The sequence below is a fragment of the Zeugodacus cucurbitae genome, chromosome 5 (genome assembly GCF_028554725.1).
Source record: "Zeugodacus cucurbitae isolate PBARC_wt_2022May chromosome 5, idZeuCucr1.2, whole genome shotgun sequence".
NCBI lineage: Eukaryota > Metazoa > Arthropoda > Insecta > Diptera > Tephritidae > Zeugodacus > Zeugodacus cucurbitae.
The window spans coordinates 7,314,360-7,340,328 of record NC_071670.1 but is presented as its reverse complement, the minus strand read 5'-3'; the positions used below and the strand labels follow the sequence as shown (position 1 = coordinate 7,340,328).

The window sequence follows — 25,969 nt, the reverse complement described above, 5'->3', positions numbered from 1 at the left end:
CGGAAGATAATATTTTTATTTCGAATAGTTTTTTACAGTATTTTTGCAAACAAACACAAAAAAAATTTATTTATTTTGCTGCAAAAAGTGAATTTTTTTAATAAGCAGCTTTGGAAGTGCGTAAAATAAAACGTAAAAGTTAAGCATATGCATAACAAATTTAATATATAACAGGATATGCAAATTATATGCAACTATTGAACAAATATTGAAGTGGGAACAGTTTTTTGTTGATAAGTTGGGCTAGAAATGTAATTTGTTGATGTTAGAATTTGATAAAAATGCGTAAAACGACATTTTTCAGAAGTGGGAACAGTTGTTTGAAATGGGAACAGTTTTTTATTTCATGTTATTTGTATACGGTTTTAGATATTTTCAGTTCTACATTAAATTTTTGCATATTTAAACATTTTCATTGAAAATATTGCATGAAAATTGAAAAATTTTTAAATTTGCGTAAGATTTTTTCAAAGAAAAATTTTATTTTACCAAAACTAAAATCATTGTAACAAATTTATATCCATTTTTATGTATTTTTATGTCAAATATACACCTTTAAAAGCAAATACTTGTCACCAAACCAAAAAATCTGTATACAGATAGCACAGTTTGTACTTTGTAGCGCTTGCTCTGGCTTTTTATGCATTCCCACACACTCATACATATTCATCTACACAAACGTCACCACTATCTATCTCGCGCTCAAGTATATGCCACTATATATAACACCAAAAGTCATGTATACACAATTTTGTCGCATAAAAAGCACAACTACAGACAAAAAATATGTTGACTCCAACAACAACAAAAAGTCGAAACTATCAGCACTCAACCAACTTTGCCGAGTTATAAGCGAAAAAGTGAAAAATGTATATAAAAATTTCATCGAAAAAAATTCGAGCGAAAAAAAGTTCCTTAAAACCATTTTCTGGTGGTTGGGCGGCAGGCTGTGTGGATGCTGTACGCATTTCTGCGCATGACAACCACTTCAGTTACCACCCACGCGGACAGATAAGAAGAAATGTGTGTATATGAGCGCATGAGAGTGTCTATATATCGGTAAATATGGTTGTATATAAGCATATATGTTTGTATATAAGTATATAATGTTTGTGTATAAGTTTATAATGTGTGTATATAAGCGTATTTTATATGTATATACCCTACTACAGCTTGTGGTGCCACCTTTTTCGGGTGTGTACTCATTTTATGCGCCACAACGAGTATAGAGTTGCTTTAAATAAAGCGTATAAGCATATAAAAGTCATATATATACATGTAAATGTGTATATATAATGTAAGCATACATATTTACACATTCGTTTGTATGTCTGTAAGCGACTGTTGGCACAACTTATTTGCATTTCAAGCTCACTCTCGTTTTCAGCGCGCTTTATCTGCCTATATACTGTCTTATACCACCATATATACAGCTATATTTATTTACTCATATAAAATTTTTTTTCGTATTTTTTCCCTGTATATCTCTACTATATTTGTTTGTGATGTCTGCCATGGCGTTGGCAAAATTTAATTTACTCGCACATTTGCTGGTGTTGCACGTATGAGCACGTAAAAATTTTTGTACACTTCATTGCCAGAACACAAACACACGCACTCACACATTTTCGGTTGAAAAAAATTAAATTAAATTATTTAACACAGCCAAACAGATAAGCAAAAACACACACATGCACTCACATGCGCTCATTTGCTTATTTTTCAGCTTATTGACTGCCTGACTTGGGGCTTATATGTTTGCTTGTCGCTTTTAATTCGCGCGCACTTTTAGCAATTTTCGTTGATTTTGTTGTTGTTGTTGCTATTACTTTTATATCTGTGTCTAACACATATCTATGCGCATCGCAGCGCATTCATTAGGCAACAACGTATGAACACTTACATTTATTTGGTGTTTTTGTTGTGTGTAAACGTGTTTTTTTGGCTGACTGACTGCTTGCTTGGTTGGTTGGCTGTTTGGCATATCTGTCGTGTCGCGTATTTTTGGCGGGCGCCATTGAAGCGCAAAAATTGTACGAATACACAGTGAATAATAGTTGAATTTGGTGCTAAGTAATATCAAATACGTAATAAAAAATATTGACAACGAAATATACAACTTTTGAGTCCAATAATTACCAACAAGCACAGTTCAAGCATAATGAAACGTTAAAATATGGTTTAAAAATTGCATGAATCGACTTTAAAACACGTAGCTGTACATTTTCTGGCAATTCCAATGTATTTTTGCATATCAAGCATATTCAATCATGCGCATATTTCTTTGTATTTTCAATTACTTTCACTTTTAAGCACTTTGTATAATAAACAAACATGTTCAAGCATATTCAAGCTTAGGCAGAAATTATGCTTGATGTTCTAAAAACTAAGTTTATACACATATTTCGTGCTATTTTCAATAAATTTCACTTTTAAGCACTTCACATAATAAACAATCATGTTCAGGCATGCTTAAAATGTATTTCTTAGCTTATATTTATTGTTTTTTCATACATTTTAAATTTTTATTCTACTTTATTAATATATTTTGAGGCATAAAGCATCGAAAAGCATATTCAAGCATCTGAAAAATTCATAATTTATGTGCCAAAAAGTAATATTTTACATGTGTCGCAGTTTACTAACAAAAATTTTAAGTTTCCAGATTCATACATCTATAACAAGTCTATTCAAGCATACTGAAACATTTTCAAGCAAACAATTTAGTTGCGATTTTATCCATATTTAAAGGGTGATTTTTTAAGAGCTTGATAACTTTTTTTTAAAAAAAAACGCATAAAATTTGCAAAATCTCATCGGTTCTTTATTTGAAACGTTAGATTGGTTCATGACATTTACTTTTTGAAGATAATTTCATTTAAATGTTGACCGCGGCTGCGTCTTAGGTGGTCCATTCGGAAAGTCCAATTTTGGGCAACTTTTTCGAGCATTTCGGCCGGAATAGCCCGAATTTCTTCGGAAATGTTGTCTTCCAAAGCTGGAATAGTTGCTGGCTTATTTCTGTAGACTTTAGACTTGACGTAGCCCCACAAAAAATAGTCTAAAGGCGTTAAATCGCATGATCTTGGTGGCCAACTTACGGGTCCATTTCTTGAGATGAATTGTTCTCCGAAGTTTTCCCTCAAAATGGCCATAGAATCGCGAGCTGTGTGGCATGTAGCGCCATCTTGTTGAAACCACATGTCAACCAAGTTCAGTTCTTCCATTTTTGGCAACAAAAAGTTTGTTAGCATCGAACGATAGCGATCGCCATTCACCGTAACGTTGCGTCCAACAGCATCTTTGAAAAAATACGGTCCAATGATTCCACCAGCGTACAAACCACACCAAACAGTGCATTTTTCGGGATGCATGGGCAGTTCTTGGACGGCTTCTGGTTGCTCTTCACCCCAAATGCGGCAATTTTGCTTATTTACGTAGCCATTCAACCAGAAATGAGCCTCATCGCTGAACAAAATTTGTCGATAAACACATTTCGAACCGAACACTGATTTTGGTAATAAAATTCAATGATTTGCAAGCGTTGCTCGTTAGTAAGTCTATTCATGATGAAATGTCAAAGCATACTGAGCATCTTTCTCTTTGACACCATGTCTGAAATCCCACGTGATCTGTCAAATACTAATGCATGAAAATCCTAACCTCAAAAAAATCACCCGTTAGTATATATTTCTTTTATATACATCTAAAAACACTATAAATGTTTGCAAATGCATTCAAGCATGCTTCAAGCATCACCTATATAACCAGCTATTTGTATAAAATTGTTACACGATTAAATTTCATATTAATTTCATTAAACATTTACGTTATTATTTGCTGCCAGCGCGCTTATTATAACACTTCAAGCATGCTTGAACTGCATTTAAATTAAGCTTACTTTTCGCTCAGCGTATTGGCTGCGCTAATTTAATTTTGTCTCATTTCGCTTTGTGACTTCTCCTACTACGCTCCTACTCTTTTATCTGCGCTTCACTCCGCCTCCAACACACAACACACCAACCCTCACTCACTCACTTCGCATAGACAGCCTGTCATTTGCAGTTACTCATTTGCGCTGAAAGTTTTACGTGTGTTGATTTGTTTCGTTCGTTTTTTCTCTGCGCTGACAAACATTTTTTCAATTTTTTTTTCGTTTTTTTTCTAATTTTTTTTCAGCCGTTTGCTTTGGGTTTTAACATTTTTTGTTGCTTTTAATCAGATTTTCAGTTGGCTGCAAATGTTTGCTTGCTTGCTATAAACTTTTTCAATGTTTTTGCTTTATTGTTGTTGTTGCTTTGCCAAAGCCAATAAAATTACGGGCGGCGCTTTAAGTTGCGCCATTAGCGCTTGTTGGCGTTTTTTGTATTCTTTCATATACAAATTTTTGTTGTCTTCCTATTCATTTTCGCGCTATTTGCCTGGCGGTTTAATATCATTTGCATTTTATTTGAATTCATTTGGTTATTCGCATATTTTGTTGTTGCTTTCATTCAAGCAATGTGTAAATGTTTTGATTTTTCCAATTCGTTTCATCGCTAGAAAGTTAATTTTTTGATGTATGCTGTCTGTAATTGAAGTGTTTGTAACAAAAATATATGCTTGAGGGCATGAATATGCGGGCGCATGGCGAATTTTAACAGTCGGCAGAAGTTAATTATTATTTTTTTTAGTAATTATTTTTCCCATAACAATTTTTCTACTCATTCGACTTCAAAATATATTAAAAATACCTTAAATTAATTTTTTTCAGCTTTTTTAGCCCTTCAAGCATGGCAAAAATTGTTAACATTTAGCCATTTGACGTTTGAAACTGCCAATTTGAACTTCATATTTGCCTCAAGCTGCGTATTGTTTGAAAAATCAACAATCAAGCCTATAAAACTAGCGTCAAGCATGCATTGTAAAAAGTTAAATACGTGTATACAGCAATTTTAATGCCATATCAGCAATTTGCAACTGATTTTAAAGGTAAGTGAAGTCATCAATCATATTCAAGCAAAGTAAAATCTATCTTTAAAAAGAATTTTTTTATGAAAATGCTATGGTATAATGCTTATAAAACTATTACAGTTGCTGCAAATTAGTTTTATTCACTAGAGATGTATAAAAACAGTGTTCAAGCCTGTTGTGTCAGCAATAAGCTAACATAAAAGTGGCTTATAATACAATTTGAAAAATCATTACTGCGAACATTTTTAAATTTTCAAGAATTCAATGTTATTTATGCTAACAATCATATTGACGCAACTAAATATTTGCAAAATTCCTATATTTTTGCTTTCTTACAAGCGTTTTTATGAAACTTCTATAGAAATATCAATTCCAAAACGCCTTTCAACATTTTATTATTAAACAATTATGTTCAATCGTCATAAATATGCGCTCAATCACTCGTTACTAGTATAACTAACTAATTTTAGTTTAGAAATCTGCATATTTTAAGCAATTTGTAGTACGATATGAGACGTCAATCATTTTCAAGCATATAATAATAATTTATTTCTTATATATTATTTGCACGAACTGATCCAAATGTTAAATTTAATATGTAAAACTTAATTTTCGTGACTTCAACAAGCATGTTCAATCCCAGTAAATATGTACTTAGTCACTTACTACCAGGTTATATGCCAATATTGCTTCGAATAATTCATAAATTTGCTTATTTTAAGCAGTACGCAGTGTTGTCTGGTGTGTCAATCATGTTCAAGCATACTATAAAATTTAGTTTTTATACTATATGAGTACGCGTTGTTTTATAAATTAAATAGCTTCAGCTTTTATACATTTCACGAAATGTAGTACCGGACTAGGTACCTAACAAGCATGCCACAAAAGTCATCAAGCATGCAACAAAAGATGCACAGCATACTAAATGCTTGAGAAGTATATATTTGCACTTAAGCTGTGACAGTGCCACATGCATTTGCATAACTTCCTGCCGCACTACGTTGCCGCACGTTGCCACAAATCCCAATTACAACAAATAATTAGTTTTAATTAAAATTTATGTAAATGCCCAACTGTGGCATGACGCCTTAGGGCAACAGCAATTTGGCATTAGTGCACAACGAATGACTAAATTTAAAAAGTCAACAAGCGCATCAGCGCGAAAAACAACAACAACACCAGCAATATGTGATCAAACACATACAGCATATGGTGTGGCAAGCAACACTCGTCGGCCGCAACGACGCTCATCCGGGCTCATTCAAAGGAAATTACAGGTGCGCCTGTGGGCTTGCAGTGGCGACAACGATCAGTTTGGCAACAGGAAAATGCGCATATTTATACAACAACAACAACAACAATGTAGGGGGGCCAGCAGTGTGGCAAGCAGACGACCACCAACGGCCAAGCGCGCGGCTGTGGAATCTCATCAGCGCCGGCGATCGATAAGTTGAAATGAACGAGCATGCGGCAGCAACAACAACAACAACAGAAATGAAATATGTGGGCTTGTTGCTGATTTGTTGTTGTTGTTGTTGCTGTTGTCATCGTCAATATTATCACATCGTTTACATGCGCCGTTGCTGTTAATTGTGCAATATGCAACAAAGCGAGAAAAAACGCGCCAAACAACCAACAACTACAGGCAAACGGCCACAGATCCCACCATGTACGTGCAACAAGCTGCAGCAACAACTAAACTGAATACACAGGTACAAAATATATCGTGTTATCGCAAATACCAACATCAACAACAGCAAGCAGCGCTAACAAGCCCCTACGCGGCTGTGGCAAAGTGGGCGCACAGACACCTACATGACGCAGCGGATGCGTTGCACGCATGTGGCAAACAGCGGGAGATGCAATAACAACAAAAAGCAAGCGCTCACCACGAAATGCCGGTGCAAAAAATAAGCGAGTGATGTGGTGGCAAAAAAGACGCCGCAGTTGCCGGTGTGTGTGGCAAGCACGATAGTTGGCTTTATTGTTGTTGTTGCTGCAGCGAAGCCAGGTTGTATTGGCTGCAATACAACTAATAACAGTCATCTGCGCCAGCCGACGCTCATAAATCGTCACGCAGCAGCAGCAACAAATTTTGCGATTTTTTTGCTTGCTTGCAACAAGGCTGCAAGAGGATGTGTGGCAGGCAGCAAGCAACAATTGAAATTGCAGTAATGCTGTATTGCTTGTATTGTATATGCAGACGAGGCAACAGAACGATCTGCGGCAAAGATAATGCGGCGGCAGCGCCAACAACAACAAAAGTAGTTACAAATGTTGCAACGTTAGTTGTACAACATAACTAGCAACATAGCCCACAGCAGAAGGCATTTAGCGAGACAAAGCATATACAAAAAAGCAACAACAACAACAATACGGCCGATGCCTGTGTGGCCAATGCACGCGTAGGGGGTTGGTTGCAAGCAAGTCGATGCGGCATCAATGCATCAAAAGCTTCAAAAAATGTTGTCGTTGTTAGCGTTATTGGTGTAACTAATGTGTGGCAAGCGCATAATGTGCCTGTTGCAAACTGGTTTCAATGTTGCAAGCACAATATTTATGCTTATGAACTTTAGCTTGTGTTATGTGCGGCACTTTAAGCATCTCACATGTTGCAAGAAAAGTTTCTTTTTTTTTGTTATTTAAGGGATTTTTATGAATGTTGCAAGTATAACTGTTCTAAAATCTTAACCGTTATGGGTAAAAATATAATTTTCGTTAACTTTAAATAAAAATTTATGAAAGTTTCTGCGTGTTGCAAGTTTAAATATTGAATTTCGCTTTTATGGCAATTGTTTGTCCAATGTTGCAAGCATACAAAATGCTTATCAGTGCTATTTTTTTAGAAAAACAATAATAATTATTAATTGTAGAGACATTTGAAATGATTTCTCATCATGTTGCAAGTTCAGTTTGGCTGCAACGTACCAAATAAGCATTTAATTTTTAATTAACAACAAAATACGTTTGTTAATATGTATGTTGCAAGTTGTTATCTAGCTATATACACACTTGTAAATGATATAAAATTGCAATTTTCGTATAATTAAGTATGTTGCAACAACATTTAATTAAAATCAATATTTACAAAACATGTTTCCATTGTTGCAACATTACTTTATGACATCTTTTCAAATTACTTGTATGTGTTCTGCAAATAATACAGTTTACTTTTATGTGGCAAGTATGTTCTTGTTGTTGCAACAACAATTTCAACTTGCAACACAACCAATTTATGCTTTAATCAGTTAAAGTATATTTTACGCTTCCAAATCAATTCGAAAAAACTTGTTGCCACACGAAAAAATATGCATGTTGCAAGTACAAAAATCATGATTTTTATGTAACAAACCAATTTCAATAGATTCCAGTAACACGATTACTCAGCAGCAACTAGTATCTATACATATCATGTGGCATGTTGCAAGTACACCCATTGCAGCAAAATGCTGTCATAACGATGCCCATTTTATGCGCAATAAATCAATTCAACACAACAAATTCGCGGAAATTATTTGCACGCGCTGCAAAACAGTTGCAACACCCCAGTGGCAGCAGCAGCAACGGCAACGGATGTTGCAGCCCACTAACAATTCATGCTTATATATTGCTATCAGCTTACTGTTGTGACAAATGCCGCACACAGACGCGTCGCCAAATTGATAGTTGCATTAGGTGTTTTTATAGTATTTTTCTACTTGCCACACAAACATATGTGGCATGAATGGTGCTGGTAACTGCCATTTAGGTAACACAACTAGTATATGCAACATGCACCATTTGGCGCAAATAGTGGTAGCATCAATATTTATGCATAGTGGTAGCATTATAACTGTTATTAATAATCATGTGGCAAGGCACAATAATATGGCAAAAGTGGCAAGTTGCAGCACAGCTGCTGCAGAGCAACACGCACACTGAAACGAGCGCAGTTAAGTGTGGCAAGTAGCAAGTGTGTAGTTGTTGCACTTTGCTATTATTATTATTATTATTATTGTTGTATTTTTGTTGCATGTTTTTCATATTTTTCGCTTTTGTTGCGCTTGCGTGCAAACGACAACAGTTGCGCTCAAGGTAGTCAGTCGTCAAAACGCACAAGCTGACAAACCGGTAGCGCTATGCTGCACAACACGCATGCGTGTGGTTAACAACAAATTGTGGCAAGTTATAGTTGTTGTTGTTTTTGTTGTTGCATGGCTATTGCAACAAATGTTGAGCGCGTGAATTTATGTACCGTCTGCTGCATAAAACAGCATCGAGCGTTGGGAGACAAATGCGCCACACTGCCTATGTTGCATACACGCGGTTGTGTGGCAAGTGTGGTGGCAGCTAGTGAATAGCGCGAGTGGCAAGTAGCACTTGTTCAAACGGTTAGTGTTAGTTAAGTGTTGATGAGCATATTAATTGCCACAAACACAATAGCACATCATTGTTGCAAGCCATGAACTGCACTATAAACATTAAATACAACGTGGCAACAACTATAACAGTAACAACAACGCAAAGCTAAAGTAATAAAAAAATTGCAGCAAACAAAGCGCAAATCATAAAAATGAAAATTCAGTAGCACCAGTGTAGACCGTTTACTACCTTGCACCCATACAATTTGTTGCATGCAACATTGGCAAAAAATAATAAAAATGGAACATTGCAGTTGCTTATTATGCTGTTGCAGCAGCATAGTGTCAACTAAAAGCGCACAGTAGCTGACAAATTAGTAAATTGTTATGTCGCCACCACATGTGGCAAGTGTTGCACGAGTGCATTAATGCGCATGCGACACTTTTTCAGGAGTTCAATGTATATTTGTGATATATAGTGGATTTAGTGTGGACAATTAATACTAATAAACACCGAAAGCACAATATTGAAACGAGCTTTTGACATGAAAGCTCTTGAAAACTGTAGCAAAAGACTGAGTATGCCATTGTGACAGCTAATTTTGATATATAATTTGCATTAATGTAAATAGTTATTAAATGGCGTTTAATTTGTCCTTTTTACTACTGAAAGCTCTATGAAAGCTTTAACTAAATGTTTTAAACACTAAAAGCTATGCAGGAACTGTTCAGTAAAAACCGTACATATTTTGGTTTTATATTTATTTTTCGATTTATTTACAAATCTATGACTTGTTGAGTTCTCAAAAAGCTTTTTAGGTCGAAAGCTCTTTAAGTGATCTTAAAAAACTTTAAACAATTTTGTTTTATCATTTGTCGGTTTATTTGCATATTTCTCATATTTCGAGTTCTAAAAAAGCTTTTATGCTTGAAAGCTCTGAAAACTTTGTTACAAAAAAACTCAAAACCTTGATTGAAACTGATTATCAAATAAATGTTATTATACATAAGGTCAGTGCTTTCATGCTTTCAGCCTGTTGCATGTTTTTAATTTTTTGAGTTCTAAAAAAGCTTTTAAGATTGAAAGCTCCGAAAGCTTTTTTACAAAAAAATCAAAAACTTGATTGTAGCTTTGTTTCTCAAATAAATATTGTTATTCGTAAGATGGTTATTGTGCTTTCAGCCTGTTGAGCTTTTGTAAAAAAGCTTTTAATTTTTTCATATAACCTTTTATATATTTATTTAATCATAAAATTGGCTTCAATAGAAGTATTATAAACTTTCTGGCTATAAAAGCTTTCGAAAGTTCTAATATCTATCACTAAAATGTGTACCACCCGGCCATCTACCATCAACCCACACAACTCCTTCGCTCAACTTGCACCTCATTACACCTTTCCAACTTCATTTAGGCTGTCATCAATTCAAAGGCATAACAGCTTTGTAGACCACAACACATATTTCATTTCCTAAACAACGTCCTCCACACGCCGCAGCCAGCAAGGCAGGCGTGTAGTAATCATCTTCATCAACAGCCAACATCTTGCTCATCACTCATCACATCGAAAAGGCAACGCGATCGTACCCACATTGCAGGCAATCGTATCAGCAATACACCAAGCCAAGATCAGCAAATGAAGTGAAGAGCAAAGTAAACGAAGTGTAGCGCAACAACAAAACCAATGTGATGTAAAAAAAAACAACGAGGTAAACGCCCAGTGGACGTGGTCGTCCTTATCAACACATTGCATTTAAAGTGTTCATTGTTGGTTTTCTGCACCTAACACCAGCCAAAATTAATACACATAAAATAATTTAAGACAAGCAAACAAGCGAAGGAAACATATGATCAACCGGGCTCGACTGGCCTGGGACTCCACTGGCCTGCCAGCCACAAAACAATTGTGTGTCGAACGCTTGCGGCTATTTGAACGTCTCGCGCGCTAACCAGCCTCAGCGACGGCTGGACGGACCGTACGCAAACTCTTTAAGTATTACAAACGAGTGGCACGCACATAAACGCTGCAATGCAGAGGATCACGGCTTGACAGCCAGCCGCAGCAGCAGCGACTTCGTTCATATGTTGCGTTGTCTGCGCCCCTCGTTCGCTTGTCGGCTGACCCCTACGAAGACAATGCTCTACTGTCTACTTTTTTGTGTCTCCTTTTTTTACTTTTGCTTTTTTATTTTCGTTTTCATTCTTCGTACGATTTGTCCTCTGCGCGCTGTCCATGCTGGCGCTCGATCGTGAAATAATCCATTATTTTTTCTTCGTAATATGCCCAACGATCAGGAAAACAAACAACCGGCATGCAGACAAGATCAGCAGCAAGGTATGACAGTTGAGGGCGCTTGAAGGGTAGGCTGAGTATGAAAGAAGTGATGACGAAGGCAAACGAAGTGTGAAGGACGAACTTTAAGGTATACACTGTGAGAGGTAGTGGATGCACTGTGTTCACAGAGGAAAAGAGGTTCATGAGAGATCTAACCTTAGTATGGTTGTCCGTCTTGAAGTCAGATTTGATATGAAGAGATCGTAATAAGGTTCGAAAGGGATCCACTAACCTTAAAAACAACGTGGCAACGCCTTTTCGATGGATGGACCATCGGAACTATCTACATCCGTCTGATGGATAAAACCTTGAGTCATGAATGGACTTTTAAAGATCACTATTGATATGGAGATAGTAAAAAGAAACGAAAATGGTTAATTGAACTCTGGAGCTTCGTAAGAGTACAAGTTTAGTTGGAGTTCATAACGAATCATCCATAAGATTGGATTGGATTGGATTGGCGTGTCCATGATTCTCAAAAGATTATGGACGAACAAGATCATTCCAAAATAGTGTCGAGCTCGAAACAAATACTCTTGAGCTTCCCACAACAAATGAGCTAACCATTTGAGACTTTGGTTTGTTTTATCGCTGAAAACTCAATTCAATAATCAAAAGAAAAGACACCAAAAGGGAATCTCCCGTCGGACAAAGCAACAAAGCGAGCAGCAGTGCAGTTATAAAAAGTGAGCTTGGTAAGCAGCCGAGTTCGGTTCCATGCTAAACGGAACAAATTGTCGCAGCGGACGACAAACAACTGCGCAGCGAGCTGAGCTGAACTGTGGATGTGCGCACAAAGCAAAAATTAGCCGGATTAGCTAAATGACAGGTACGCGTAACACGATCGTTTGAATTGGATTAAAATGAATGAGAAAGAGAGTGCTTAAGTTGATTGGCCGTCTAATAATGTGATGATTTGTGGCAGGCGGCGGAGAAGAAGATGACGATGACCAAAGAAGAGGTGAAGAGGAAGAATTGGAGGACAAGAAGTTGGAAGGACTGATGAAAAAGAGGACGAAAAGGCCGACGAAGAAGAGTAAAACGGAAGTATATTCAACGGGGAAGACGAAGAGGAAAGGTTGTGAGTTCTTGTTGCCTCAAAGATGACTTGCTTAATGTGCAGCAGCATCGCTTAACAGTAGACGAACGCGTTGGTGGGCGCGCGTAAAGCTCCAGAGCTCCAGTTCAACGCAATTTGTTGAGGTCTTGTAAATATTTTGGAAATTCGGTGGTTAAGTATATGTTAATGACGATGATTAAGGGTTTCGTGCGCGTATTGCTATGCTAAGCAAATCTCTTTCTACTCACTCGTTGCAGAGAGTTTACTACTTAGTTAATTGGCTGTTTGGTTGGGGGTCGCCTTCGAGCGTATTTCCCTTGATTAAGCAGCAGCCAGACAGCTGACCAAGTGAACTACCAGCGACAGCAAAGCATAAATAAGTAGCGCTAAATGGATTTTCGGATGGATGAGTGTGTGCGAGACTTGCGGACGGACGGACGGACAGTTAGCGCACAATGATTAACGATGTGCGAGAACGCAGAGTCGCAGAAGAAACCCAAAAAACTCGACGAAGAACATTGAAAGGAAAACAATAAAAAATACAAAAACAAATAAGAAACAACAACAACACGCTACGCTATATGCACAAGATCATGGCATAATAAGCGGGGTGTCGCCCTGAAGGGATCATAATAATCTTCCACTCAAAAGTAATTTAGTTACCATACCAGCGAACACGTAGACGGCCACAACAACAACAACAATAGCACCAACAACAGTGTTTAAAAAGTGGGCGGAGTTGACACTGAACAAACAGACAGTCAAACTGGGACGTGCGCGTTGATCGAGCCTGCAACAGAGTTTGCAACGGTTCGACATAGGCGCAGACGGACAGCTGAAATATTGCTGAATATTGGAGAAGCGGGTGTTGCACGAAACCGCAGATAAACCGATAATAAATACATATGGATGCGGTACAAAGACAATAAACACTGGTTGAGCTGAGCGTTGAAGACCGTAAAGAAGTTTGCGGAGTCCTTAGACCCCGGCTGTCAGCGGGTAGCGGGCTTTACGGGCGCCAGCCTGCACAGGTTGCAGCAATTCATTGACGGTTGCTGCTTGCAACAAGCCATATGAGGCACTGCGCTTTCGACGCTCAGCAGTACATATCGTTCCAACGGGTCGTCCGTCTGTTACTTCTGGGCTGTACGCATGAAATGGACCAAGCTTGAAATGCGCAAGCAATTAACGCTATAAACGTTGTTGTTATTTGCTTTATGTAGATAAATTGACGTAACGTGCAACAACTGGTAGTGACAGTCAACAAATGTTGTATTTTATTTTATTTAATGTTGTTGCTGCTACATTTTCGTCTTGCCACAGCTGCTGCTAGTGTTGCGGCGAACCGGTAATTTCCATTGTTTTTTGCTGACCTCTAAGCGCTGGCGCTGTTGCGTGTACGCATTTTATTTGTATTATCAATGTAATTTAATATTTGTGGCTACACTGTAAAGAAAATTGGCTGAAAGGAGCTTTAAAGCTCGCAAAGTCAATTGAAGATCGTTTAATCAGCTTGAATCTATTTAATTGCAGTAGAAAATTGTAATTTTTATTAATTTAGTATTTTTTTGTCGTGTCAAGCTTAAAAGCTCTTAAGCATGCGGTGAAAGCTTTTTTCCAGAAAGCGAGAAATTTTTTAAAAATGTTTTAGCGCGCTTAATTTGTTATGATTTCACAGATCTTCAAATTTTATGTCTGGTATATCATCAGAAATTCGTATTATAACTAAAAAAGCTTTGAGTCGAGCTTTCATTTCAATTTAACACATATTTCTCAACTTTGGTTGTTACTTTACAATTGCATAGGATTGAAAAATTTATAAGTTGTGATCTTGATCTGCTTAAATATCAGATTTCAAAAGTTCTCAAAAGCTTTCAAAGTCCGATCTTGCATTTTGATGAAGCTTTCAGTGTCAAACATGCAAAATATCTTGCAAGTTGCAATCAGTTATTATAGCCAAGCTTTCGAGCTTTTTAAGCCACGGAGCTTTCGAAAGCGTTCAAAGCTTTTTTAGCTCAAAAGCTTATATTGTGATATTACACTGAGTAAGCAATAAATTTATGAATATTGTCTTAAAAAGGACTAATTCGCAAACCACATCGCATGTTTCTTCGCGAAATCAGTTTTCTTCACAATTTTGATTTTATTATTATGACTTGCAATTCTCAGTTTTTATTAACGCGTCTCAATTGCCACTTAATTAAGCTTAATTAAAGCGTTACTGAATTTGTTTTTTTTTTATTATTTTGGAATGCGCATTTCGCGCATCCAAATGCGGGCACACTGTTGCATGTGCCAAACAAGGGAGAGATTTTTTGCTGTGAAATATGATGGGAAAGTGGCGAAATTTTTTTCAACACACAAAATAACAATGCAGTGGTGTCGACTCTATATTTTAAAGCAGGGAATTAATGAAATTTTAGTCTTTTGCAATAAAGCTTTTTGAGTAAAAAGCTTTTCAAGTGCGCTTCCAACAAGCTGTTTTGTGGTTTTTTGTTTTGATCTTTCGAATTACTACAGATTTCAATTAAATGTACCATGAAATGTGCCACACCACTTGCGGCAACAACATTGCATTAGCAAAAGCAACCACTTACACCAACATCAAGGCATGAAATGCATACCAACCCACAATTGCGGTGGCAATTTGGTATGTGCAACGCGTTAAAATGATAAATTTGCGACAATTGTCGCATTGCCGCCAAACGATATCAAAGACACGCCAACAACAATAACAACAACCCCCCTCTCACTTCCTTAACACACCATCACTGTCCGTCAGTCAAGCCCACTCAAGCACTCGTCTGTATGCGGCAATCTCAGTAGCGACAGCACTAAATCCGACGCGCATGCGCAGTTCCAGTTGCATCGTGGTGTTTCAACAAAGAGGCAACAACAAAAACAAAGCAAATTGTATATTTATGCCTGTGCATATGACTGGTGGCAGTGATTGTGTCGTTTTTATTAATGCAGCACATGCAACAGCGCATTGAATGAGCCAGTGAGTAAGTGAATGAGTGAGTGGCCCGCATGCGCATTCTGTACCAAACGATTTGTGGCAAGTTTGCTGCAATTTCATTTAATTTAAAGTTATTTGTTTTTTTTCGGTTTTCAATAAGCCTGTTAAGCCGCAGTGTGAGGTTAGAGGAAACGAATCTGGCGAAATTCAAGTTTATGTACTTAATTATATTTGATTGTTGAAGTCGGCGGCGTGAAGAAACTTAAACTGAAAGTTGTGAGATGCTTAGCGGCATTATATGAGTACTTAGCGCTAAGTACTCGTGATGAAATATGTTGCAATTAATTGTTTTCAAATTTACGGAGACTTTTTAAATGTAAACACTTGTGGTTAGTTAAATAGAAAGCATTTTTTCAAGCTTTTGGAGCTTTTTTGGTACAGAATTCCAATTAATATCGATTTATTAAAGCTTAGAGGGATACTTTTCTACTAAAACTCACTTAAAACAACAAAATCAGTTGTAAAACTTCAAAAGCTTTAAGGACTATTCAAAGAGCTTTAAAGCTCTCAGCAGTTTTTCTCATCAAATATTATAAATGCTGAGTTTACGATAATTTTATGCAAAAAATTTAAAGTTAGTGGTAAAGTTTTACAGAGCTTTTGAGCTTTTTGTAAAAACTCACATTAAATTGCTTTCATTTACCAAAATTTTTCATATTTATGAACATATACACATACATATTGCTAAATTTTATGCTGCTAATAATTATATCAACAAATTATTTACACAAATTCAAAAATACCATCAAAGCTTTAAAGCTCTAGGCAATATTATGCAACAAAATAATAAATAAAACACTTGTAGTTGTTTCTTATGCCAAATTTCCTTTTTTAAACTTATATAAGAGCTTCCCAATTTTCCAGAGCTTTAAAGCTCTCAAGACTTTTTTGTTACTTCAATGAAATTTTTGTTGCTATTAAAACTTAGCAAAGTACTTCGCATTAAAAAACATAAAAAATAACGAAATTCATCTACATAGCTTTAAGCTCTGCACATATTTTTCTACTTTCACTTCATTGATCACTGGCTCATTATGTTTATTGCGCATTTCCTTACCACAGCAAAGTCATCTAAACATTAATCATAATTGTTAGTTGCTTGCCTTCACTCGACAATCGCTCTTCCGTTCTTTGCTACACACTGCTTTTCCCCTGTGCTACTCTTCTGGCGCCCTGAAGCTTTCATGCATAGCTACACTCGAGGCGCTGCAATGCTGATTTACAGTCAGCCACTTATGTATGCTACCATTGCAACTTAGTTGCTGTTTATCATTTTCTGTTGTTGTTGCTCTGCTTGTTGCTGCTGTACGCGCGGACTAGCCATGCATGAAAAATGAACGCGTTGACGGTGTTAATGATTAAAATGGCAATCAACGCAGTACAAAATTAATTGTTTGCAAGCGAACATTTGTTGTAATAATTGTTGTTTGTATGGCTGGTTGTTGTTGTTGTTGTCAGCGGAAAGTGAGTTACAGCCAGCGCTAGAGTTAGTCTACTATTTTTTTTTTCAACTTCAAGTTGTTTTTTGTTGTTATTGTTGTTGCTGCCACTGGCTAGTTAGTAAGCTAGGCATTTTTCACAAGTAAATGTATTTTGTTGTTGCTGTCAGCGGATGTGCAACGTCGCTGTTGCAGGTTGTTAGCATACAATATGTGTTGTTGTAGTTGTTGCTGCTACCACGACTTGTAACTGCACCAGTTAGTGCCGTAAGTACTTGTATGGACACATAAATTTATTAATAATTCATTCTGTAACAACAAATGTGGCGCATGAGAAGAAGCTGAAGAGAAGGATGAGGCAGCGCCGTCGGTGATGTGGCGGCCGCACGCGCGTCTATGCCCGCCAGCGAACGCTGTGTAATCGAGTTGTAACATACGAGCTGACAGCTGGCTATTAACGGGGCGATGACGCGTTGACAAGAGCAACAACAACAACTACAACAATAATAAAATACAACTGAAAACAACTTTTCAACAGCGCTAGCAGCCAAAAGTAGCAAACTCGCACAAAAACAACAACTAATTAATTAGAAATATAAAAACTAGTGCTACGAAAGTGTTGAGTGAATAATATCAAGCTGTAGCAATTAAATTGGTTTGCGATTTTAATTTATTTGCGCTGAAAAATAGTTTATGTGGAGCTGTTGTTGTTGTTTTTATTATATGTTGTTGTATGTTGTTGTTATTGTTTTTGACTCGTATTTGCTGTTTGCTAATACTGCATGTTTATTTATATGGAAAAATCGATAGAAGTCATTGAGCAGCAAGCAGTTTGTGAAAAATGTAGTCTATCCCCAGGGGCCGTTTGCACTAAAATGCGCATAACTTTGCTTAATTAAGTTGTACAATGTTGAATTTTTGCAGGTGTCTTACTGCATATTTTAGCAACGAAATTAGTGAGTAAAATGTTGAAATTTTTTTTAGGTGAAACTAAGGAGAATGAGCTAAAAAGTTGAGCTATTGCAGTTGCTTAGCTATTTTTGAGCATATAAAAAGTGTAAAATTAACAGTTATTTATTGCATGAGCAAAAAATAATTATTTGTGTTATTTTTGGAGATTTTTTACAATTTTTAAATTTATAAAAGTATAAAAAATTCAAAATTTCGGTAAAAAAAATTGTAAAAAACTAAATTTTTATTAGAAAAATTTATCGAAAATTTTTTTTCTATTATAATCCCAAACGACTTTATTTCAAGTATCTTTTTAAATTTAAAAAATAAAATTTTTCTCGAAAAAAAAACATAAATATTTCTAAAAAAATTTATTTTAAATTTTTCTGAAATTTTTTTTATGCTAAAAGAAGCGAAAAAAATTATAAATAAATTTTTTTTAAATAATTTATATTTTTATAAACATTTTTATGCCAACTTACACCAATTCTTCAACCCTCCAAGTAAACGCAGTCGATAAAGCAGCGCACCGCATGCAATGAATGAAAATAATAACAACAAGGCCAACAATACAAAACAACAAACCACCGAAATGTGCGCACTCATGCCAACAGAAATATATATATATTACATACATATATGCAAGGCTATGTGTGCCATGGTGCTTGAGTATAAGCAGGAAAAACACTCGAACGGCTTCATTAAGCCACATATGTGGTGGCAGGCGGCTACCGTAGCTTGCAAACAAACCTATATGCATTTTTGCATTGTTACAAACATATTCATACTGCGCTAAATACGTACAAGAGCGCTATACCAACTTGTATATATTGGCATGTGAATTTTCGCTAACGAAGCGCACGTTATGAGTTTCAAGCTCAAGGCAACAGCACTCTAAATAGTTGAATTTACATGCATTTTTATTATGTAAGCGTGTGTTAGTGTAGCTGAGTGTGTATTTTGACTTAACCCTTGCGAGCATAATATTATGAATGATTTGTGATTGAAATTTGTGGTTTCTCAACAGATTCTCAATGCTTTCTCACAGCTTATCGAACTTTTTTTCAACTTTAAGTAGTCAAATATATTTTTAGTGGTCCCAGTAGGTTCTCAAAGTTTTCTTAATACCTTCTTTAATTATTCTCAACACTTTCTCAAGCCTTTTTCAACCCACTAACCTCTGGATATTTTACAAAATTTTCTCGAAATCATTTAGTTAATTTTTCGTTTTGTTGCAACACTCTTTAGCTTCATTTAAAGGTTTCTCAACAGTTTCTCAAGTCTTTTTCAACCCACTAACCTCTGGCTATTTTCACAAATTTTATTGATATCATTTTTTTTATTTTTTGCTTTGTTGCAACATTTAAAGTTTTCTCAACACTTTCTCAAGCTTGTCTCAATACACTAACCTCTGGTAATTTACACAAATTTTCCCGAAATCATTTATTTCAATTTTGGTTTCGTCGCAACTTCTTTTAGCTTCATTCTAAGGATTCTCAATACATGTTCAAAGCGATCTCAACACTTTCTCAACTCCTTCTCAAACATTTTTTCAAGCCATCTTCAATTTTACCTAATTTTAAAACTTGTTTTTATGGTTCTTTCATTATTAATTAAAATAATATATCCACAACTAACCTTCTTAACCCTTTGCGTCCCTTTTCATACCCTCACCATAACATTTTATCTCTTAAACCTACCGTTAACCACACCCCAAACGACTTAAAACCACTTCAAACGTTGTATGAAAAAAATTTACATTTATATTGTGGAAATTCCACAAACGCTGCCAACTATTGAGGCACATGTAGCCGTATGTTCATATATATTTTTATGGCACCCTCCCCTCTCCTCCTTAACTACTACCAGACAATGTAATTCGCATTGTTTCGCTTTGTTGTTGTTTCATTTTTTTTTTTTGCATTTTCTGCAACATTTCTTCTTCTTGTTATGACAAGCTAATTGTTGTTGTTATTGTTAGCATTGCTTGTTAGTAGCAAGTGTCAGTCAGTTAGTCAGCCAGCAGTCAGTCATTTAGTAAGTCCATTGTTTGTTGTATGTGTTGCAAGTAAATTGTACGCAAAGAAAAGGTGTGAATGAATTACACATTGCCGAGTACTAGAGCTAAAAGAGCTTTGTAGTTTTTTTGCATTTTTGCACACATGTGAAACGAGAGTGAGTGGTCGTACACTGTGAAAAATTTATGTGAAAATTTTAAAAAATATATTTTTACTAAAAAATATATATTTTTTTGTTAATTTTAAAACTTATTTTTATAAACTTCAAATAAAATTAAATATTTGTTTTTGAAAATTTTGAAAAAAAGATTTCAAAATTTTTGAAAAAGTTTTTGTAATTTTTTTCTGAATTATTTTTTAACTTTTGATTTTATAAACTCCAAAAATAATTTTTGAAATTAATTTTTTTGTTGGAGAATTTGAAAAAAGTTTTGAAAATTTTTGAAAAAGATTTTGTAATTTTTTTTCTGAATTATTTTTTAAAATTTTAGAAAAAAATATATTTGAAATTTTAAAAAAGTTTGGAAAAGCCTTGAAAATAAAATTTGTTTCAAAATTTTTTCTAATTTTTTTTTTATATATTATTGTGCAATAAAATTCTTAAATTTTTTCATTGCGAAAAAATTTCGAAAATTTTCCTTTCAAAATTTTTTCAAATTCTCAATTAAAAAATATAAATTTTCACAGCGTACTCTTAAAGAAATCCAGCAGGTGCCACGACGCCATCAAAATGCTGGTGTTAAGTACATCAACACTTGGTGACATGATACCTTAGCAAACACAAAGACAGGGTTTGAGGTTATGCGCTTTTGTTGACAGCATTAAAGACATTGAAGACAGGTATAAGAATGTTAGAGGAACCAAAATTGTAACAAATTAAAATCAGCAAAATTATTCAGCAATAATTTCGCTAAAACTCCTAGAAAATATATACCATAAACACAACCCCATCCAACTCAACACCCGCCTCGAACACATAGCTCCTCAATAAGACTCCACCCAGTCTTAAATAACTTGTACCACATTTAATATGTCTGTATATTGGCTTCCCTGTCGCCTTGATGTATTGCTGTCTGTCCCGTTTTTTGGCGGCGTTTGTCGGTTGTTAACTTCAATGGGATTATTGCTGCTGCCGCCGTTGTGCTTGTTTTACTAGAATTCTTTTCTCACTAGTTGTTTTAGTTGGTTTTCTAAGTGCGGCTACACGCTGTTATCCATTCCTCTTATATGCCGTTTCGTTATATTTGCTTTCTTCTCGCTGCTACATATAGTCTAAGTAGCGCAAACGACTTAGTTGGTGGTCAGCGTATGGTGTGTTGGTGTTGTTGAGCCCGTGTGTTGTTGAATGGTAATAATTTTTGCAGTATTTTGAAACTTTACTGCTTGCTGTTTGGATTCTCAAGGTGGTTTTGTAAATATAGATATGTTCTGTAACAACTTCTGATTTTAGTTGGGATCGTTTAATATCCGTTTCAGCCTTCGGGATCCCTAAATCACATTCTATAATACTGTCACGTACCATATTCTAACTATTTCTCCCATACTAGGTTACAACCTATGTGAAACATTTTTCCAAGTAAAAACTTTCGAAAAATAGCTCACAAATTAATAGATTTCTCTCAAAACCTTTGAAATAGTATTATTTTTTGCAGTTTCTAGCCATTACCCCTTATTATTCCAAGGTACAACCTATTTGAAATATTTTTCCAAGTAAAAACCTTCGACAAATAGCTCACAAATTAATAGATTTCTCTCAAAACCTTTGAAATAGTATTATTTTTTGCAGTTTCTAGCCATTACCCCTTATTATTCCAGGGTACAACCTATGTGAAATATTTTTCCAAGTGAAAACCCTCGACCAAAAGCTCTCAAAGTATTAGATCTCACTAAAAACCTTTGAAATAGTATTATTTTTTGCAATTTCTACCCAGTGACCTTATTATTCCAGGGTACAACCTATGTGAAATATTTTTCCAAGTGAAAACCCTCGACCAAAAGCTCTCAAAGTATTAGATCTCACTAAAAACCTTTGAAATAGTATTATTTTTTGCAGTTTCTAGCCATTACCCCTTATTATTCCAAGGTACAACCTATGTAAAATATTTTTCCAAGAAAAAACTCTCGACAAATAGCTCACAAATTAATAGATTTCTCCCAAAACCTTTGAAATAGTATTATTTTCTGCAGTTTCTAGTCTTTAGTTGCCTCAATAACCTCACGCGATCCCGAAAAATCTCAAAACTACCAAAACATTATTTTTTCTATTCACAAAGGCGCTTTGATAAATTGCCACTGGCGCGTATTACACGCCTCAACGTCAACTGCAGTGGCTCGTATTGATAGTGGCACTAACTAGCGGCAACACAGCGGTGGAGTATCTATATCGAGATCAAAGCAAGTGCGCGCACAGTCATTTCAATTTCATTGCGGTGCTCACTGTCTTACACAAAGCTGAAAATTGATTTCAATTTATTTGTGTATGTATGTGCGTATATTTTTTTGCGCCGACTGCGTTTAATGCTGGCAACATTTGGTTTTTCGGTCACAACAGCACAGAGACACACATACTTGCAACACGGTGGTGCTTTCTGCATGCAAATGACCGTGTCAAATATCGATGTGCGCGCTGGCTTATGATATACTTTGGTTTGTTTGTCTGTATATATTGGCAATGCGCGCACCTACTCAATTGCCCTGCAGCGCGGCGTTGCGTTGTTGCAACACTACAAATTTGCATAAACTTTGGCTATGCCAATGATTTGACTGATGGTTACTTGTGTGCCAATGATGATTTGTTTGCTTGTATTCATATGTATATATGTCTGTAAGTGCAGTGCGTGCTCATGCCATATAGCAACAACAAGGCTTTGCATTTGCAACTTGCAACGAATGGGTGCGAACGCGTTATCAGGCATTCGAACGTGCAAATTTTCACACGTTGTTGGACAGAAGCGCGCCCAACAACACATACATATATACAAACATGCTTGCAACCATATGTGGCAAGTATAAATACACAAACGCACACAAATTGTAGTTTAGTGCTGCTAAGCGCAAACTTTTAAATAGCACTTGTGCGCACTTACCACTTGTCTAGAGGCACACACGCACTCATACACACATACATTCAACTCAACTGCTAACCGTTGACGCCCGCCATTAGGTGGGTGTTTATTGAAAAGTAATTTATATGGTAATTTTTATGTGTGGCATATTATTATTTATTGTTGTTGTTGCTACCATCATTGTTGTTGTTGTTTTTTTACTTAACTCAGAAGGTGTTTATATGCGTTTGGGAAATTTGCAAATATTTTGGCGCACATCCAAGTGCAATCGAATATTGCCCCATTATATGGTAGGTGCGTGCAACATGAGCACTTCAGTGTAATGACGGCGCTAGGCTATTTGAAATTGCTTAGTCGTTAGCATGTAGAAATTATAGTAAACTTTTTTTTTTTATTTTAGAATTTAATTTATGCCTTGTTGGAATTTATTTATTGTAATTTCTATTTCTATTGACTATTGTAGCGCACCGCACCAGCAGCGAAGTTCAAGGAAATTGCAAATGAAAGAGAAATGAATAATAAAGTAGTGACGCTTGGGCAAGTGGCATCCAGTAGCGAAGCAATTTGTTGTAATTCACACGGTATTGAAGTGTGTTAAAGGTAAGTTATTTATAGATTTCTACGCGTATAAGATGTCAGTATTTATAACACGAAATTTTAATTTACATACCATAATTTTTTCATATATTTGAGTACCAATATTTTTATTAGTTTAAGAGCTATCGCGCTGAAATTCGATTTTGTCGCATATTTTTGGCAAAGTTTTAAATATATGTTGAAATGGAAGTGATCGCTTGCCTAAAATATATAGCGGTCATACAAATTATTGTTCGAAAGTGAGTTTTAGAGCTATAACTGCTATAATTTAACTGTTAGGGGCACATAAATTTGTGCATTTACTAATTATGGTATATAGAAAGTGTACAATAAAAATTGTTGGTATTAGTTTACTATATACATATAGCGCCCATACAAATGCTAGTTCAAAAATTGGAATTTTCGTTATAACTTCCACAATAAAGCAGCTAAGTGCTCCATATTTTGCTTACTGCTTAGTTATTTGAAGTAAACAATTGACAGAGAAATTTGCAAAAATTGGTTGAATATAAAGTATAGCGCTCATACAAACATTTGTTCAAAAACGAGGTTTTTCGTTGTAACTCTTAAAATAATGCAGCTAATCTCACGAAAATTTACATGACCTTTACTTTTTGCAAGTAGAAAATAAACAGAGAAACCCGCAAAGATCAGTTGACTCTAATATATAGCGCCCATACAAATGCTTGCTCAAAAATCAGAATTTTCTTTATAACTACTACAATTAAGTAGCTAATACCATGAAATTCTGCATATTATTTACTTTCTACATACAGAAATCATGTTCTGAAAATCATAAAGATTAATTGACTCTAACATGTAGCGCCCATACAATTGACTACTAAATTTTCATATTTTCAACGCTAAAATGAAGTAAAATTGACAATAAAAAGCATTTCATTCATGAAAAGTATAAAGGCAGAAATTTGCGCTTACCTTTAATCGATTTTTGCTGTATTTCTTTTTATTTATTTCTATGCTTATAACACCAAACAGTAGTTTGAAAATTACCATTTTCCGTCATAACATTGAAAACCATTTGTGCACATTACCATACAGTCACGCCCATTTATACTTTAAATTAATAAAATTACAAGAGTTTCGCATTTCTTAAAATCGCATTAAAAACCACGCAGTGCGCGCTGTCGACAAAGCAGACGTGGTGAACACGCCATAACGCTTACCGTTGGCTGACCAGCCTTGCCACCTGCTTTATATATGAGTGCGAGTGTGTGTTGTTGTTAGTGCTTTTGTTGCTTTTTCTGTTTTATTGTTTTTGTTTTTTTTTATAATTTTCACAATATTTACACGCCAACAAAGGCAAAGTGACAAGTTTATGATGTCTCATCAGGCAACAAAAGCAGACAATGGCACAATACAAATATGACTACTTCTGTATATCCATATATATAAATGTTGTTGTTGCTATATGGCTACTGGAATGTGTGTTCACAAGCAAAAATAACTTCAATGGCTGGCTGATTCCGCTCATCATACATATATGATAACTCTCTGCCAATACATATGTACATTAATCGACTCATATATACATATTTACTCCTATATATGTATTAAAAATGTTTCAACTCACTTTTTGTTAACTCAAAACGTTTTATGAATATTTAATTGTATAATTTAATAACTAACAACAACACTTTCCATAGCGTATAGCGCACGGTGTACAATAAAAATATGAGTATATATACGTATGTGTTTGTATTCGAATGCTTGTGTATGTGAGATTAAGAAAATACATAGAAATCAAACACAAAACTCACTAGCGTTTGTCATTGCCGACGCGCGTTGAAGTTGAAACAGCAACAGACACAACAACAACATAAGTAATAACAACAACAATTCATGCATACAAAAACAACACCCACAGCTTGGCTCTTACAAAAATGGGAACATCCAACGCTGTAAATGTTTGCAGTGAAAAATTTTTACAACAACAACACCAATATATTTTATATAAAATAATAAAAAAACATGAAACAAGGCTGTGGCATATGATTTATTCAAAACTCATTCACAACAAATCTCGCTTTTAAGCTACACGCGATGAGCTGACTGGCTCACTGACAGTTGTGTTTCGATTTCAGTGCGAATAATTTTATGTTTTTTTTTTTTTAATTTCTGCTTTCTAAATTTTTTTGAAAGAAAAATTCGTGATTTTGTCTAATTATTTTGTCGA

General features: G+C 35.5%; 2 protein-coding genes across 6 annotated transcripts in view; one reads left to right on the top strand and one right to left on the bottom strand.

Annotated features, from left to right (window-relative positions):
• The window catches only part of LOC128922326 (uncharacterized), a 323,101-nt gene extending 299,177 nt beyond the window's left edge, over positions 1 to 23,924 (top strand). Inside the window, exons 6-7 of one of the 2 annotated variants that reach the window (XR_008471557.1) lie at positions 4,754 to 4,971; positions 23,642 to 23,924. Coding sequence is in view for 1 of the 2 variants with exons in the window: in XM_054232397.1 (XP_054088372.1) it covers positions 4,754 to 4,762 (9 nt within the window). In the remaining variant the exon portion in view is untranslated. Of the gene's footprint in view, positions 1 to 4,753; positions 5,071 to 23,641 lie in introns of those variants that run through there. The other variant, XM_054232397.1, reaches the window with a different exon arrangement.
• Positions 1 to 25,969, bottom strand: part of LOC105218490 (optomotor-blind protein) — a 243,750-nt gene that overhangs the window by 138,342 nt on the left and 79,439 nt on the right. The gene's annotated exons all lie outside the window — the stretch shown is intronic.